Source organism: Anopheles marshallii, chromosome 2 (genome assembly GCF_943734725.1).
Source record: "Anopheles marshallii chromosome 2, idAnoMarsDA_429_01, whole genome shotgun sequence".
NCBI classification, from domain to species: Eukaryota; Metazoa; Arthropoda; class Insecta; order Diptera; family Culicidae; genus Anopheles; species Anopheles marshallii.
In genome coordinates, this window is record NC_071326.1 from 49,139,950 (window position 1) to 49,156,343 (window position 16,394).

The 16,394-nt window shown below is 40.2% G+C and overlaps 1 protein-coding gene across 1 annotated transcript; it reads right to left on the bottom strand.

Annotated features, from left to right (window-relative positions):
- Positions 1 to 3,946: 3,946 nt before the first annotated feature.
- On the bottom strand, positions 3,947 to 9,574 carry LOC128719250 (high-affinity choline transporter 1). Its single transcript, XM_053812873.1, has 9 exons — positions 9,409 to 9,574; positions 7,618 to 7,725; positions 7,090 to 7,544; positions 6,895 to 7,024; positions 6,503 to 6,824; positions 5,912 to 5,954; positions 4,425 to 4,654; positions 4,241 to 4,352; positions 3,947 to 4,174 (listed from the first exon to the last, which is right to left on the bottom strand). Exons 1-9 carry the CDS (start codon positions 9,572 to 9,574, stop codon positions 3,947 to 3,949), a joined length of 1,794 nt encoding a protein of 597 aa, XP_053668848.1.
- Between the last annotated feature and the right edge of the window lie 6,820 nt (positions 9,575 to 16,394).

Consider the following 16,394-nt stretch of genomic DNA (forward strand, 5'->3'; position numbering starts at 1 on the left):
TCAATTTGACTGACAGCTGCCCGAGGCCGATCCAGGATTCGACGATAGATGGCGCTTAAGGATTTCGCGATCGGTGACACACGAGAATCCCCGATCGCCAGGGGTAATGGCCGACTGGCCCTGGTGGAAAGGACTTGACCGGCAAACGGCAAACTACCACCCGAGAACCCGAGACTATCGACGTGATTTTTTAAAGTTTCGCTTAATAAAGATAGTGTGTTAAAATACGCGATCGTCTCTCCTTTGACTAAGGATTCAAGTGACAAGAGTCGGTTGCCGCGGTGGCAACAACTACAATTACGATCGAACGCGGGTTTCTTGTCGATCCCACGATCAATTGCATGGAACTGCCATGTGAACTAAACATCGGGAATTTTATTAACTTCAGGCCTTTCTTTGCTGCCACTGCTGTACGCTGTCTTTCTATCCCGTTGACGAACTAGACATTAATCTTCGCATTTCGTTCACTCAGTCCGATCACTAGGTTTGTTTAATCTTTTGTCTTGGTTGCCTACATATACATATGTGTATTTGTATAATGATCTTACTTTCTATTAAAATACATGTACATCTATTGGGATTTGCCTTTTTTTGTTGTTGCTGGGAGCCACTTTCTATTGTTCATGACTGTTGCATTAAATGCTTTTCATTCGTCACAAAAGGTAGAAGCTTTTTATTCATAACGGTTTCATTTTGAGAAGAATTTTTGAGGAAACTGCTAAACAATCAACTGAATCCTTTCTGGTTCTGGTTGTGTTTTCTCAAATTTATTTTTGCATGGCTGTGTCAGTAAAATTTCTTTGAAGCTCACCGGTATGGGTCTGTTTGATTTTACCCTATTCGCTTATTGATCTTTTTACCCCTACAGTAATACACCTATCAATCCCACCCTCCAGTCCAGTGTCAAGTACGCGTGTTTTACAACTGCACAATATTCGTATCCTGTCGAAGCGTGTGGTAGGTTCTTAACGCTTTGGTTCGGTTCCACTATTCGCTAATTGTACAGTTTTGCTTTGGTTTCATAGCTTGTCTGTAGCAACTGTTGCTAGCATATGTAGGTATATGTATGTATATGTTAGTATTTATATATGCACGATATGTGTCGATTTTTCTTTTGTTTTCGGATGGAGTCTTACCCATTAACAAACGGTGATGAATATCTTTTCTTTGGTTGTACGTTTCATTCCCTTCACCCAATCAATGCATTCTTCCATCTTTGCTTTACAATAAGTGTACGTTTTACTTTATATAATTTCTTTTCACAATGTGTAAGTCCACTCAGATATCAACAATTAGCGCAATAGTTTCATCAAACAAATATATTCCATTTCTCTTGACGCTCTCTTGGCGGGTGTTTCACGCTGGTTCGGCTTGCTTATTCACCTACCCGGCCAATGTTACGCACCAGCAAGGGCAATCAAATGTATGTTCAATGTTCAAACAGTAGCACAGCTAAGAACAATTTATATAACGTTTTGGTTTGATATTTCACTAGAGATTCGTTTGTTTTTCAACAATCTAACAAGTTAAGTGTGGAAGTTTGTCCCCTAAAGTTGCCAGCAGTAAATTTTGCACACAAAAAAAAAGATTCATCGGCGGTACAACTGACACGATTGTTTCGGGATAAAGCAAGTAGATCAGTTGCAAACGGATCGTAAGCGAGCAACAACATTCTCGATCGTCATTGGCGATTGACGAACGGTGAACAACACGCATATAACACTTAAGAAAAGAGAGGTGCATTAATGAGATGTGGCCAGAGCTCGTTATAGATTACAGCGTATAACAGTAAATACATGGTGTGTAGCTAAAAGCTAAACTGAATAAAAACCGTACCACAATGGTGGTGGGACCTGGTTGAAGATTTTTCGGGCGCTTCCTAGCGGTGGCAGTCGCTTCGATGACGATCTGATCGGAGTTTTTATACAACCTCGAAACACAACATACCGATCGGAACACTGGTTTTACGGCAGGAGTATGCCAGCAAACGCAATGCACTCTCACAGAATCTCAAATTGTGGGCCCTTGCCCTATCAAAATTCCACCAAGGGGGAGGCACGTCTATAGAACAATTCGGTTTGTATGGTACAGCTCTTTGTGGATAGTTAAAGTGTTGTTTGTTTTTTTTTTGGTTCTAGTTTGATAAAACATTTTCACCACAGTAGTTTAATCTCCGTTCACAACAGTGTTTCTGTACCGAAACGAGAAACGAAAATACATCCTAACCGTGATGGAGATCGAACGTGTATCGAAATGTCGCAAACGGGGTGGAGATTGAAGCGCTTGGAAGGTCACGATTGATATGTATGAGTATTTCGATTTGCCTTTTGCTTCGTTTCGCGATAGTTTCTCACAGTTTTAGGTAGTATAATCTACACTCCTGGTTCTATTTTTGTTGTTTAGCCATTTTTGTGTCCTACGAAATTCTACACGGCTTGCAGAAGTAATTCTTTCGTCTCGTCTTAGTAACACAACTGTTGCTTTTAAAACGCTTTACTACCGATAGCATAGTGGAGTTGTTTCACTGTTTGTGTTTTGCTGTTTGTGTAGGTGTTTGTGTTTTTTTTTATACAACTATGCCTTCGACATCTATGGTATGGGTTTTCCTTTTTTTTGCAGCAGACTTCTATGTATATATTTATATGTATATGTATAGATGTATATATATATATATATCCTTTCCTAGTAATATCATCGATATGTTCAAGTGAAATGCAACTTACGTTTACAGTTGTTTATACTTTTAATGATATGTTCGTACCGCTCACCTGCCTGGGACTTAATTATCAGTTCTATAGGTTTGTTTCGCATCAATACTCCGCTCACTTCACTGCTGCTTCACGTTCTCTGCTTTTCTCTTGGGACTAAACTCTGCTACAACATTCCAACAAGAATTGCGTAAAAATTGCTAACGAATGATAAAAAAAAAAAAACAAACACCAAACAAATATCAATGGCATATCGACATCTGAACGACAAACAATCTATTTTTGCCTTTTCTACGCATTTTGTCCTATTTCCTCATCTTCTGTCTCTAGCACCTTTGAGTTTGTAACTTTTCTTTGCTTTACTCGGTTGCGTACCTTTGTGATCTCGGAATTTTAAAGCTAGTCCGTGTAGGAGAAGGCTAATCAAAACAAACCAATCTCATAGGAAAACCCTATACTGTTTATCAACCAAATGCCCAACAACATTCCTTACATACTCCGCATACGCTTAGCGACTTCCAACATTCCTATCTAATCGTACAATATTCACAAACGGAGAAAAATTAATTAAAAATCCAAGTAATAAGCGAAAGTATATTATTTCAATCCTCCGCTCAAACCGCTCCATTGCTAACATTTCATTAAAATTTGCTACGCATCAACCATAACTGTCGCCTTACCGTCTGCCTTACCACCGCCGTAGGATATGGTGTTAAACCAACTAACAGTTATAGGTAAGTATAGTCATTACTAGTTTTGTTTCGTTAACATATGTATAATATACCTATCGTTTTGTATTTCCCCTACCATACTTGATATGTATTTGTTGCTTGATGAACATGCATCCTAGGGTTTTTTTGCTTGCCTATTTCTCTTTCCATTTTATTCTATTGATTTGATTTGATATGTATTCGTTACTTGCTCTTGTCTTTTACTTTTGCATTTGCGTGCCGTTTTGTTTGCCTTATGTTCTTCCATTCTAGTGGCTAAGGTCTTAACTATTCCTTTCATTCCACTTACTTTATATATTTTAATACTACTCCTGTCCCACGTGCATTCTTGATATGTATTTTTGCTGATAATTCGTCACTTTATACCGTTCACACCAGGGGTGGAGAACATGCTCCAAATACTGCGCGCTAATAAAGTCGATTTCGTTCGTCTTCGTTTCCCCCTCCCCGACGGCTGCCAACCGGCTCCGTTCAGTCAAACCGAACGCCGGTACCGGTGGGTGCGTTTCAAAAGGCCGTATGGGCCTGAGCCGGCCCAGTGCCGGGAACGACACTACCGGGAACGGCGACACCGCTTCCTCCGCCAGCGGATTGTTGCATCTGTCGTTGCGCCTCAGCCACCGGCAGATCGTCGTCCGGTTCGAGGGCCGGATTTATTCGTCCGTTGCGCTCATCCTTACCGACCATGGTAGCCGCACCGTACATGCGCGTCATACCACCAGCCATCACCGAGAGCTACCACAGAAGATGGGACATGTTGTTTGGTATGGTAATGGCAAACAAATGTTGAAGTAGAGTTACCTGTTCGCCTGAGTCCGACGGCTCTCCGACACGGTGCAATTCTTCCGGGATATTCACTACGCAACGGAAATAGTCGTAATGTGGTGCCAATCGTCCAGTTTCAAATACCCACCTAGAATGGAGGAGATATAACAAACCCATTAGAATCAGCAAGCTGTTAGAAAGAGGACATCAAGATACGTACTTTGTCCACCAGGATACGCCTACCAGCGTGATCAGGCTCATGATCATGGCCATTGTTCGGAAGGGGAACATCTGAGTGCTAGTTTCTTCATTGTAGCCCGGATAGTGGATCAGAGCGGGTAGACCCAGCATGGATTCACCCCCTGACAGACGCACCAGGAACGCAATAATGTACGCTGCCAAACTACCGTACGTATTACAATGATGCTTGAAATGTACCACCATCAGAAGCTAATGTAAGAGAAAAGAGATAGTTTGATTTGCTATAAATTTCACATACAATTCAAAATAAAAATGCGACGGGTTGTAAACCTTGGCACATATAAAATGGATTGATCGCTGATGACTCAACATAATGGTGAACAAATTCGAAATAATCGAAAGAATGTTAATGTTATTGTTACGTAGAATGTTATTTGCGAAAATCTACATTTATTTATTAGAGTTCATTTCTAAACTGTGCTTTTCTATATCTGTAGAAACTTTCTCACTCTAGACCGGCTCTTCGTCAACAAAGAACTACAAAGAGGTAATCCTCTGCATATGGACCGATGAACGCATATAGCCCATTCGCGTATAGTCTATATCTCCAAACTACTTATAAGATAAACGGGGAGATTGATTGTGAAACACAATACATTTTACTGAATCGCAGAAGCTGCATATGGAGTCGTGGGCACAATTTTGGTGAATGTCATATCTGGCCGGGGTGTCCGGTGGGCGGGATTCAAGAGTTGAGATATTATATACAAAATTATTGAACGAAATTTTAAACAAAGGATGTGCAAATATCGATTATCGATTAGGTTTGACGATGATAAATACTTGTGATTATTTTCCAACATCGTTTTGCAGTTTAACTTTTGAATCCGCTTGTACGTAAACAGGCTGGCATTGACTAAATTGTGCACGCGTGTACGAATATGTTGGATTCGCCATGTCCTAGCTGTAATGTGGAAGTGGCCTATACGCTATCATAGTTTTAAACAATGCGACCCACAGGCAGAATGGCCCACGGGTCTTTGGTCTGTATCATTGACTCCATATCACTCGTAGTCTATACGAGTGGTCCATACTCCCAAGATCGGGCTTTTTATATTTGTTTGACGAAAAAGTATTTCGAGGAATAATTAGTCGCTCTGGACCATCAGCAGTAAGAAGGACCTTGGGACGTCTGCTGGCGAAAGAAATTATATCTAAATAGGAAAAAAACCCTTAACTAGGACGATACTTTAATGCAATATTACTTTGCTAAACCATGCTAATTACTTATAAAAATATTTACTTAATATATTATACATAAAGCCTTTTATTTTGATTCTTTGAAGAGAAGTCGTAATGACTCGTTTTATGCATTGTAAAAAAATGGGAATAAACTTCGGCACAGAACTGACCGATAATGTGCACTACATTTTACAACCCGAGCACAATGTTTGATTTATTTTTCCTTGAATTTTTGTTTTTTTTTTTTTTTGTTGTTGCACTCACCTGCGGGAAGAGAATACAGTACACCAAGTCGGAACACATTGACCTGCGCACCAAGAAGGGCCAAATGAAACGAGAAGGAAAGGAAAATAATTTTGATAAATGGTTCAATCTACACTTTCTCGCCAGAAAGACGATTTACACTCAACGTCAGGAAAGGCTATGGGAAAAAAGGAAACAATCGGGTCCAGTTACCCATTGTCGTTGAAGAAATGCTACAACGTGAGTGAATAACACCCGTTGGCGGGCGTTCGAAAAGAATGGTTCTCCATCTGGGTAGTGTGTTAAGTAGTGCTAGGGAAATCGACCGATTTTGTCATCCATTAGTATTCCACAAGAATCGAGCCACAAGAATCGATCCAAAGAACTCTTGTATGGGGGTGATCCACCGGTAAGAGGGACTATCATAGCGTTTCAAGAGAAGGTCACGTATCTCTTACATTGTAAGAATGGTACAGGAATGGTTCTGTTCACAGGTTTCTACCACGAGTGGGATATTCAATGCGAGACATTCTGTACCATTGCCATTTGTCTCTTTTCCAGTAATCGAGTAGCAAAGCTTAACAAGAATTGAAATGGATCTGACATACTTACCAGAGCCCATAAATCGAAGGTATGGTTAGGGCCATAATAGTGGACAGTACACCGACGACCAAAATTGACACACGCATGACCCAGATAATTTCCATCTCGGAGGCACGCTGCCGGAAGATCAACCGATAAACGTTGCGGGCAAACATTGAGGAAGCGGACAGCACCGATGAATCGGCCGAAGACATGACGGCGGCTGAGACGGCACCGAGCCCGAAGAATGACACAAAGTCTGGTGTCAGGTACTGAAGTACCATCGGCAGAATCATACTCGTTTCCTGGGTCGTTAGTGGCCACGGGCCCTTATAGTCTGTCTCGTTCCAGGCTGTGAAATGTCCATATAACAAAATTATGTTAACAACTGCAGCCGGCATTAGTACGAGCACATCGCTTACGTGTTGCCTTTGCGATGGCACCAATGAGTACGGGTGGAATGGCCATCAGGATGCAACCGAATGCTGCTACGTAGGACAGGATTTGAGCCCGTCCAGCTGTTTTGCTGGAAAGAACACGCTGGAAATATACCTGCAGAGCGGATAAAGAGTATACAAATTAGCAATATTTTTTACGATGCTACACATCGACCATACCTGCCAGGGAATACCGCCAAATATTAGCAATAGTCCGTAGTCCAGATAGAACCATGTGTAACCCTCGCCGATCTCACCGATCCAGTCAACGTCCATCGACGACAGACTCTTGACGTGATCGTTTGCCCATGCAAACGGGATGCACATCCACAGCCCGATGAAGATGCAGAACAGCTGTATCACGTCCGTGTACGCCACGGAGTACAACCCGCCGAACAGGGTGTAGAAGACGGCGATGCACGCCGACAGGATAACCGAAGTTTCCTGCTCCATGTCGATGATGACCGACAGGGTGGCGCCAAGAGCGGCCAAGATACCTGCCGCCCAGAACACCTCTCCACACAGTGCGGGCAGAAAGAGCAAACCTCCCATTCGTTCGCCGAAGCTATCCTGCAACGGATCCAGCATCGTGATGTATCCTTGCTTTCGCATTGGGTTCGCGAAGAAGATGCCACCTGCATACGAAACGTTATAACAAATGTATTTTTAAATGCAAATTTTATACAGGGATTGAGATTTGTGACCTACCAAATACTAAGCTGAGCGCATAACCAAATGGAGCCTGACACCAGACTAGCCCGGATGTGTAGATTGCTTCCGCCGTTCCGTTAATGTAACCACCACCGACCCATGTAGCTGAAGAATTTTAGAAAAGTATATTTAGGAAAATCAAAGAATCATCATATCACCAATGAAAAATGTAATCAAAAAGCGTTCATTTTATTTATTGTTAAGGATATACGCAATTTATAAAGGACCATAAATACTGTGGCTCTGAAGAAAACTGATCGGACTGAAGATCTGATCTGATCTGATCTCACTGAAGAGGATCTGAAGATAAAGATGTACCCTGGATAGTGATGGGTCACGTAACTTTTTCGAATGAGCAGAGCGACCCACTCTCGCACTCACACCTCAGTGGGCGGTGAGCGTGAAATAGTTCTTTACTGGGCGATTAGCGCTCCGAAGAGTGAGCGCTCTGAGCACTATGCGATTATCGCTCGGAACAGCGCGCTGAGCAATGTGCGATTATCATTAGAAAGAAACTATCGAGCTATACGGGGCGCTATTTGAGGAGGAATAAATAAGGTAAACATTTTTTGGTAAAATTTTCTTGGGAAACAGGATTAATACATAAAAGACGTACAATCAATGGACAGTTGAATGCAATGTAAATCAGAAAAATATATATTTACAAAGTGAACAATCGTATTTTATTTGTGTAGCGTATATGTTTGAACATTGTAATATTCCATTACAGGGATGATAGATAAAAAGTGGCGTGCCTAACTTATTGAATCGCGCAAGCGAATAAGATAAACGCGTGCACAATTTAGTGAATGCCAGTGATCGCACGGCGTTCAGTACACTCTACGGAGCGCAATTCGCACAGCGCTCTTCGGAGCGCTAATCGCACAGTGAAGAGCTACCTGTTTTTAAATACGAAGCGTACTGAGCATGCTCAGCCAGATGAGGTAGCTCTTTCGCTCACAACCCGACACTATCCTGGATGTTTTCATAAGGAAATAACAATCAGGAATAAGCCGAAATACTAACTTGAAACTAACAACTCAAATCCATCCGATATATTTTTCCTTTACTTCGGCTATACAACTGTTTCGTAAAACCGAGAAAAAAGATCTTATAAACTTTTTGAGTCGTACGTTTTTTAACGCGTAGTTTATTTTTTACCACGTAACCGGACCTTGCTACGGGGAAAAGATTTCAATGGAATTTTGTACGGGTCCTGTCATATGAAAGCACTGGCACTGCTCACCACTTACATCACCTGACCGGCATGGATAATGAATGAAGATATATTTTGTATTCAACTATTCCATTAAAATTTATCAGAGTATTTCCATAAATCATCTTTTTCCTGGTTTTTGTTAAAAGCCCAGGCCGTATTACTATTTAACCTCTTCATAAGGCTCATTATTTCTCCTCCAGTTCTAAAGCCCAGGACGTATTATTATTTAACCTCTTCACAAAGCTCATTATTTCTCCTACTGTAATTTGTACATGGTTCATTTTCCAAAAAATAACAAAGAAATCAATATTTTATTTTTGTTTTCACCTGAATAAAGTGTATTAGTTAGCAAACAACAAAATACTACCCAATAATAGATAATAAAACCTTTACGCCCTTGAGCCTCTTCAAAGGATCACCATCCGTATGTATTCAGTGAAAGTGATTTATTATGTGGTACATATTATAGCACAGATGAACAGCAGCATCCCTTGGTTCGTACGGATGCCATGATATGGGTAAGAATATGAAATTCGGCTTTCGGCCAATTTGCTTCCTACGCTACTTACCGGTCATGGTGAAAATGCCAACAAACAGGCCGATTGAACGTCCGGCAAGCATAACTTCTTCCTCCGAATCATTTCCGGACTCCTTTTTCCTGCCCGCCCATATCCCGACCGCAAGGATCAGGATGTAGAACAGAACGATGCTGACAACGCCGGCGATATTAATCATCTTGACTGTCTGTGAGATGCGTTAGCAGAGCGACCGAGTATTTTCCCCGCGATACCAATCCAGCAGAGACCGATTAAGACACCGTATGTCAACTCAATCACAAACGTGATATTGGTACCGGTTCGGATTACTTTCCCGACCCGAAGTTCTTTGACGCAAAGACGTAAATGTACCAGATTGCACCAGACGTGGGCAAACGTCCTTGACACTGGCAAAAGTTCGTCCTGCCGTCACAGCTTTCGGTCAACGGTTTTTCACTGTTCCGGTTGCACACCTTGATGTTGGCGTAACATTGCGTGTTATTATGTGTGTATGGTTGGTTTCCGGAAACGTGCTGCCGGCTTTAGTTTCCAGCGGTGGGTTTATTTATTTATATCGCACAGTTACAGGCCGTCTGGTTGGGTGTAACGGCAAGAATAATCTGAAACGAAAGTAACCAAGAACAGACGTCAGTTACGAGCATTTTGCGCACATCTAATAAAGTTACGATTGTATTATTGTTCAAGGAAGGAAAAACCCGTAGATTTATTAAATGTAAGATATGTTTATAAAAAGTGCGTATTTCATCAAACAAAGAAAACATTTTAAAATTAAAACCTCATTTTGCACAACTCAAAACTTGCAACAACAACTACAAACCTAATACAACAAAGACGTAAAGATCAACGATGTAAACAGAGGTATTTATCCAAAAGGATTGGTTGCATCAATCGTTATGTGGTAATCATTGATTAAAATGATTGTCTTCCCCTTTAAAACGGCAAAAAGATGTCATAAATGTAATCAAACAAAAAAATAAAATAAAACAAATATTGTCTTCTCACACGGCTTTGCTGCATTCCTTTACTTGATGAAATATTGTGTGCGAAAAATGTGTTTAAAAAATTGTACAACAGGATCATAAAGAAACTGATCTGAAGAGTATATAATCAATCACTCCCTCATCTCGTCATATTCATGCTAATTAGTCCTTGTGTTCTCTAAAGGGAGCAACCTTGTCACGTATATCTTAACGTAAACACCATTGTGAAAGTCCATGCTTTATCCTCTTCTGAGTGGCTTATAGTTTGCTGCAATCTAGAGCTTATTGATTTTGAATATTCTCTCACGAAACTTTGCAGAACGTCATCGCTGTTCGTCAAGGTCTGACCACTTTTCCCACTTCACACGAGTGCAGCGTCACGTCGGTTTCACATTCGCCCACGAAACCGGTGGAAACGATTTTCATAAAAGTACGCGCTCAGAAGGACGCTCTGGTTTGCTTTGCGGCTACGACGATGCTGACGAATACAACGATCATGATTTATGGTACAACTTTGCAAGCATGTTTTATCATCATCAGCTCCCTTCAGGACAACACCCTCCTGTGTTTCGAAGCTGTAGGGGCACAATCGCTACAACTACTTAAATAGGGTTCCCTTTAGGGCACACGGTTTTCAATGAAGCATAATAAAATAGTTTGCTCACGGTGGCATTCAAAGAATCTGGCTCAATTGTATTTTATTGTAATGGTGCAAAGAAAGGTTTGGGCGTATCGTTTTCGTAAACGAGTTTGGTAGATAGGGAATGAAGAAAACGAACAAAAAATTGAAGATTATTTCTGTCCCGCAGTGAAATTCACGGTTACCTCATTCGATTAAGCATACTTATAATGTTAGCCAGCATGCATGTGTTAATTATGTAGCTCTAATAATTCTTGTTTGAATGCGTAAGCTAAATATGACAAGAAACATTGAGCTGCTTTCCATTGAATTAAAGCTGTAACGTCAAGTGTTGAACGATTTAATTCAATCACGTAAAAGAGTTGACGTCCTGCCAAATGTATAGTAGCTCTTTGAATGTTGAATTGAACATGTTGCTACAAACACATCCGCTGCTTGTTTGATAGGGTGCCAAAATGGAGAGTTTATTATTTTAATAGCTGTACGATGGATCCATTTTAATGCATTTAAGGATGATCAACAATCCCACCACCAAACACAATCATCAAAAACAGATTAAAATTCAGTTAGTCTTTAAGGTCTCGTCACTATATCAAGCAAGGACATTTGAAGGACGATGTTGGAATCAACACACCATTCAAAGAAGTTACAAATGAGCGCGAGTAAGTGGGGTACATTAGGAATTTTGCGGGCTTTAAATGTGTTAAAATTAATATACAATAAACCATATATTCATTTTCGGACCGATAAGTTTTTACAATCCAGATGCATAAAATCTGAACAAACAAGAGTATTAAGATGGCAAAACAGCAACCATCACCACCAGTACCTTCAGCATAAATAGAAGAACACACCAGCACCGCGCTTCATCGCGACCAGTTCCGAACAACAACAATTTGAAATTTAAATGAGTAGAATCACCAAATAGGGTAATGAGCAACAAAACATTTTCCCCGTAGTGTACATTCTGTCTTTGCCACTTGTTCCCCTGCTGATTGTTGTAGGAAAAAGCGCTTCATGGTGCATTGTTCGACGGTAGCAATTTAGTCATCATCTCCCCTTTGTTTGCGTCCTCGAGCTTTCAGTTCCCTAACGCAGACATCTAGTCGAGTTGTAGGGGTTCTTTCACTTTTCCGGATTAAAACAAACGTAGAAATGCCGGTTGTGAGTGACAGGATTTCACGTGCCGTAATCGAAGATTATTCAATTTTAATGATTTCACTCAAATACGTGGGTCGCGTGGATAAGACGAGGTGTGGAAAGAAATTGGAGAACAAATTCTTAAGACGACCGGTGTTGTAAATTGAATTTTTGCATCATGAAGCATTGGTTTGTGTTAGTTTCTGCGATGAACTGTTCAATTGGGCAGATGGTGTTTTGTTTGTTAAATCTGAAGCATGTACAAACTCTAACAGTTCCGGTATATTTATCACTGATGTGCTGCTCAGTTTGGCTCTTATTTCGTTAGTGTTACGTTACCACTCGTTACGGAAAGAGATTGATTTGATCTGAATTATAAGCGTCGTATGGATTATTCTACTCGCTGAGAACGAGCAGAAAACTCACAATAAATCCGCTGCAATCTTATCAGATCGAGTTAAATTATTCACTGCTTTTGATTGTCACTTGCCGCTGTAGTGCTGATTGGTTTTTCAATTACTAATGAGCTTTAACGTTGAAACGGCAAGTGAAAGAGCGATGAAAATAAACTATATTTCAGTGTAATTGTTTGAATAATCATAGTATCACAAAACACTGAAAAAAAACATAAATTTTTATTAAAATGTATTCCAGTAAATAATATTTATAATATGTTTGGAAAATCGTGCATTTATAGTTCATCATATTTATGAAGCTAATAAACACAACTCCTACTACTACTTAAAATATATTTCGCCGAAGTGTAAGTAATATTCAACAAAACTTGCTTAATTATGCATGTTGACATAATTTAACATCTTTAACATGGCACCGTAAAGGAGAAATTCATCAGTATAGATTAATGATTTAATGATGTATATAATGTATAATCATCTTTGCTTTCCAATTGGTAGTTCCTCTCATCTTATCAGAACGCCGTATGTGTGATTTCTAATAAGTTTATAAGGTTTAGTTCTAAAATTTACCTTAAATAGTTATAGTATTTCAATTTAAATTTTTTGGTGAAATTCTTGAATTATATTTTCCAAAAGCAGTGTTTCAAAATATAAATTTTTACGATTCATAGTTGACATTTTGAAAATTATTTGTTATAATATTTTTTCTCATTTTGGTTTAAATATTGCGTTAAAACTTTCCGTTATATTACACTCGAACCATATACCAGTTCTACTGATTGGTGTAATTGTCTAAGCCTTGTAAGGGTAAGGTTTTTTCGTGAATAAAGTAATAATACAGACTTCTTTGATAACTTGCAGGATTTGTGTTCAGTATTTTCTAATATTTGTATCAAAAGGTATGTACAAAACATAAAACAGGATATAAACAATTGTATTAGTGTCAATTACGTAGGTTAGATTTGTTAGTGTAAGTTACATGAATTTGAAAAGAGAGCCGTTACCGTCGTTTTCGATAAACTTCGGGTAGTAGCATAGCATGCGAATGTTAATCTTGAAAAAAATCAGATATAATATGCAATCGAATCTTAACGGGTGTAGACATGCGACGTTAAAAGAACTATCGATATGGGAATTGGTCTCAAACAAATTGTATTGATTTAATAGGGGACTCGGTGTTGGTGTATTTGGTAACGGGGAGAGTTGTATACGACAGGACCAAGGAAAAATCCTACCTGGACCAGTCCACCGTACCAAGAATTAACCTTCCGGCTATGTGGTAAGATAAGTGTAGTAAGCCAGAAATGGCAGGCATTACCTAGTAGATCGTTACATCACATAGATTGATTTAATATAATCAATAAATGATTGTAACAAGTTAACAGATATTTTTTTCTTAATGGACATTGTTGTGTAAATTATTACGCTTTGGATCGGTCACTGTAAACGCATACGTCAAACTCGTCGATCGCATGACGTAAACGGGTTTAGAGCTAAAGGGCTAACAGTTACAGGAAAAATAAAGGATCAGTTGCGAACAATCCAGAAGACCACGAGGTTTAAACTTTCTTAAAACATAGTGCTAGTTGAGAAAACCCGTGTTCTACACTACAGACATAAAACACGATACACTGCAAAAATTGATATCATTCCTTTAAATAGAGTAGAATAGTTTAACGTCAAAAATGAATTTAATAAAAATGAAGCGCAACTGTCACAATGACTGGTTCGAAAAGTTTCGTGTTAATCAATCTGAATTATGTCTTATCTCAACGCTAAAAGTGCGCGTTTTTACCGCTTTTTCAAACACATGCCAAACTGGTAAACTAAATGTATAACATAATTGTCTATGATCACACGTTAACGTCGCTGGATCTCTCACTCACACGGCAACAATGTTCAACACCGCAATCCCACCGTCCAACACCATTATCAATCCTACCAACACGCCTCGTCACACGCACGCACCTTTAACGCCGACTTTCAATGCGCAAGGTTAAGCAGCTGGACGAAATTGAGTCCGTCATCGTCCACAAACTCATCGCTCATGATCGCGATCGCTCAACACTGTCCTTCATCTCATTCAGAGCAGGGATTCCAGCCTCATTCCGGGACACCGCATTGTCAAAAAAATACATGTCCCAATGAAATCGTTTTTCGCGAATTCACCGACAACCGTACCCGCACACATAATATTTGGCGACCAGCACCTGAAGTAAACCGGCTCACGACACACACCCCTTCTCCGTCACCTACCCAAACGACCAACCATTAACCAGGCTTTAAACTGCTTCCGCACGCATTAACGTCAACACGTCACCTAACATCTACTACCAGAACACAAGAGGTCTGCGCACTAAATCAACGGAACTACGCGTAGCAACGGCCGATACCGATTTCGACGTGCTATTGTTCACCGAAACCTGGCTGGATGGTTCGATCCCATAATCGCTTCTGTTTGATGAGAACTACACAGCATTCCGTTGTGACCGTAATACTGATAACAGCTGTTTTGCTCGTAGTGGAGGAGTGCTCATCACCTGATATCGATAAAACTCTCTCATTCAAACCGTTTTATTGGCTGCATATACGGTCCAACCACGTCAACGAATGGCGAGACTTTATCACTGCTAACCGAGGAACTCATCAAATCTAGTGAAAGGTGCAACGAACACGATATGTTGATCATTTTCGGTAATTTTAATCTGCACATCTTTATCGTGGGGACCACAAAACGACCTCTCAGCACTACTACCTTCACGCATTATGTGTCCAACTTATCATCGCAGTCAATCACAAGGCTTTTCGATGGAAGTTTTGCGAATGGATTGTTTCAGTTAAACGGAGTTGGCAACACCCTCTACCGGTAACTAGTTTGAATATTCGCCAACCAAATGTCAACGCAAGGATGCTCCGTTGTACTTCTTTCCATAAATCCTATATCGCCATTGGACAACTAGCATCCGGCACCTGGACTTTCCATATAAAATTCGAACTCCCGATGTACCACCGCGGCACGACTTCTCCCTTGAAAATAGCATAAGGCTTAATTTTAAGAAAATCCATGTCTGTAAATTCCGTTCTTTTTTGTCCGCTGCCAACTGGATACCTTCCCAAAAAGCCTCTTCTTAGCTGTTTCTGTGTACTTTTAACTTTTAACTCCATCATTTACTCGTCCTTTCTCTACTGTTGTCTCATCCAAAATCTCCTAAGTCATCCCCGATGGTCGGACAGAACTTGGCATTCGTTGAGAAGAGACAGAAAGCTTGCGCTCCGCATTTTCCGTAATTCTCGATCGGATCACGAATAAACGTGTTTTCAAATACGCCTCTACGACATTTAGAATTTACAACAGAGCTCAATACGAATCGTCCACCGCCGAATCGACTTCAGTCCCGTTTCATTAAATATCCCTAATGCATTTGGTCCTTCGTGAATTCCCGTCGTAAATCGTCATCTATTCCACCTTCCGTGTCCTTAGGACCATCCAACTCTTCTTGTCCTTCAGATATTTGTACTCTGTTTGTTGATCACTTTTCCAGTGTCCATGCTGACCCCATTGTTTTTACTGGTTCTCATTTATCCGATGCAATTTCAATTACTCCGGCTGGTATTATTCACCTTCGTAATATTATATGTAACGAGGAACTAATACTTTCTGCGTTAAAACGTATGAAGTCGTCGACTGCGCCAGGTCCAGATGGAATAACAATATGTGTCCTTAAGTGTTGTGGCCAATTTTCAGTTCCCTATATGCTGTTACTTTATTCCTGGTCCATCCATGACCTCAACTGTTTTTACCTATTTCTTCTTCAGAATATT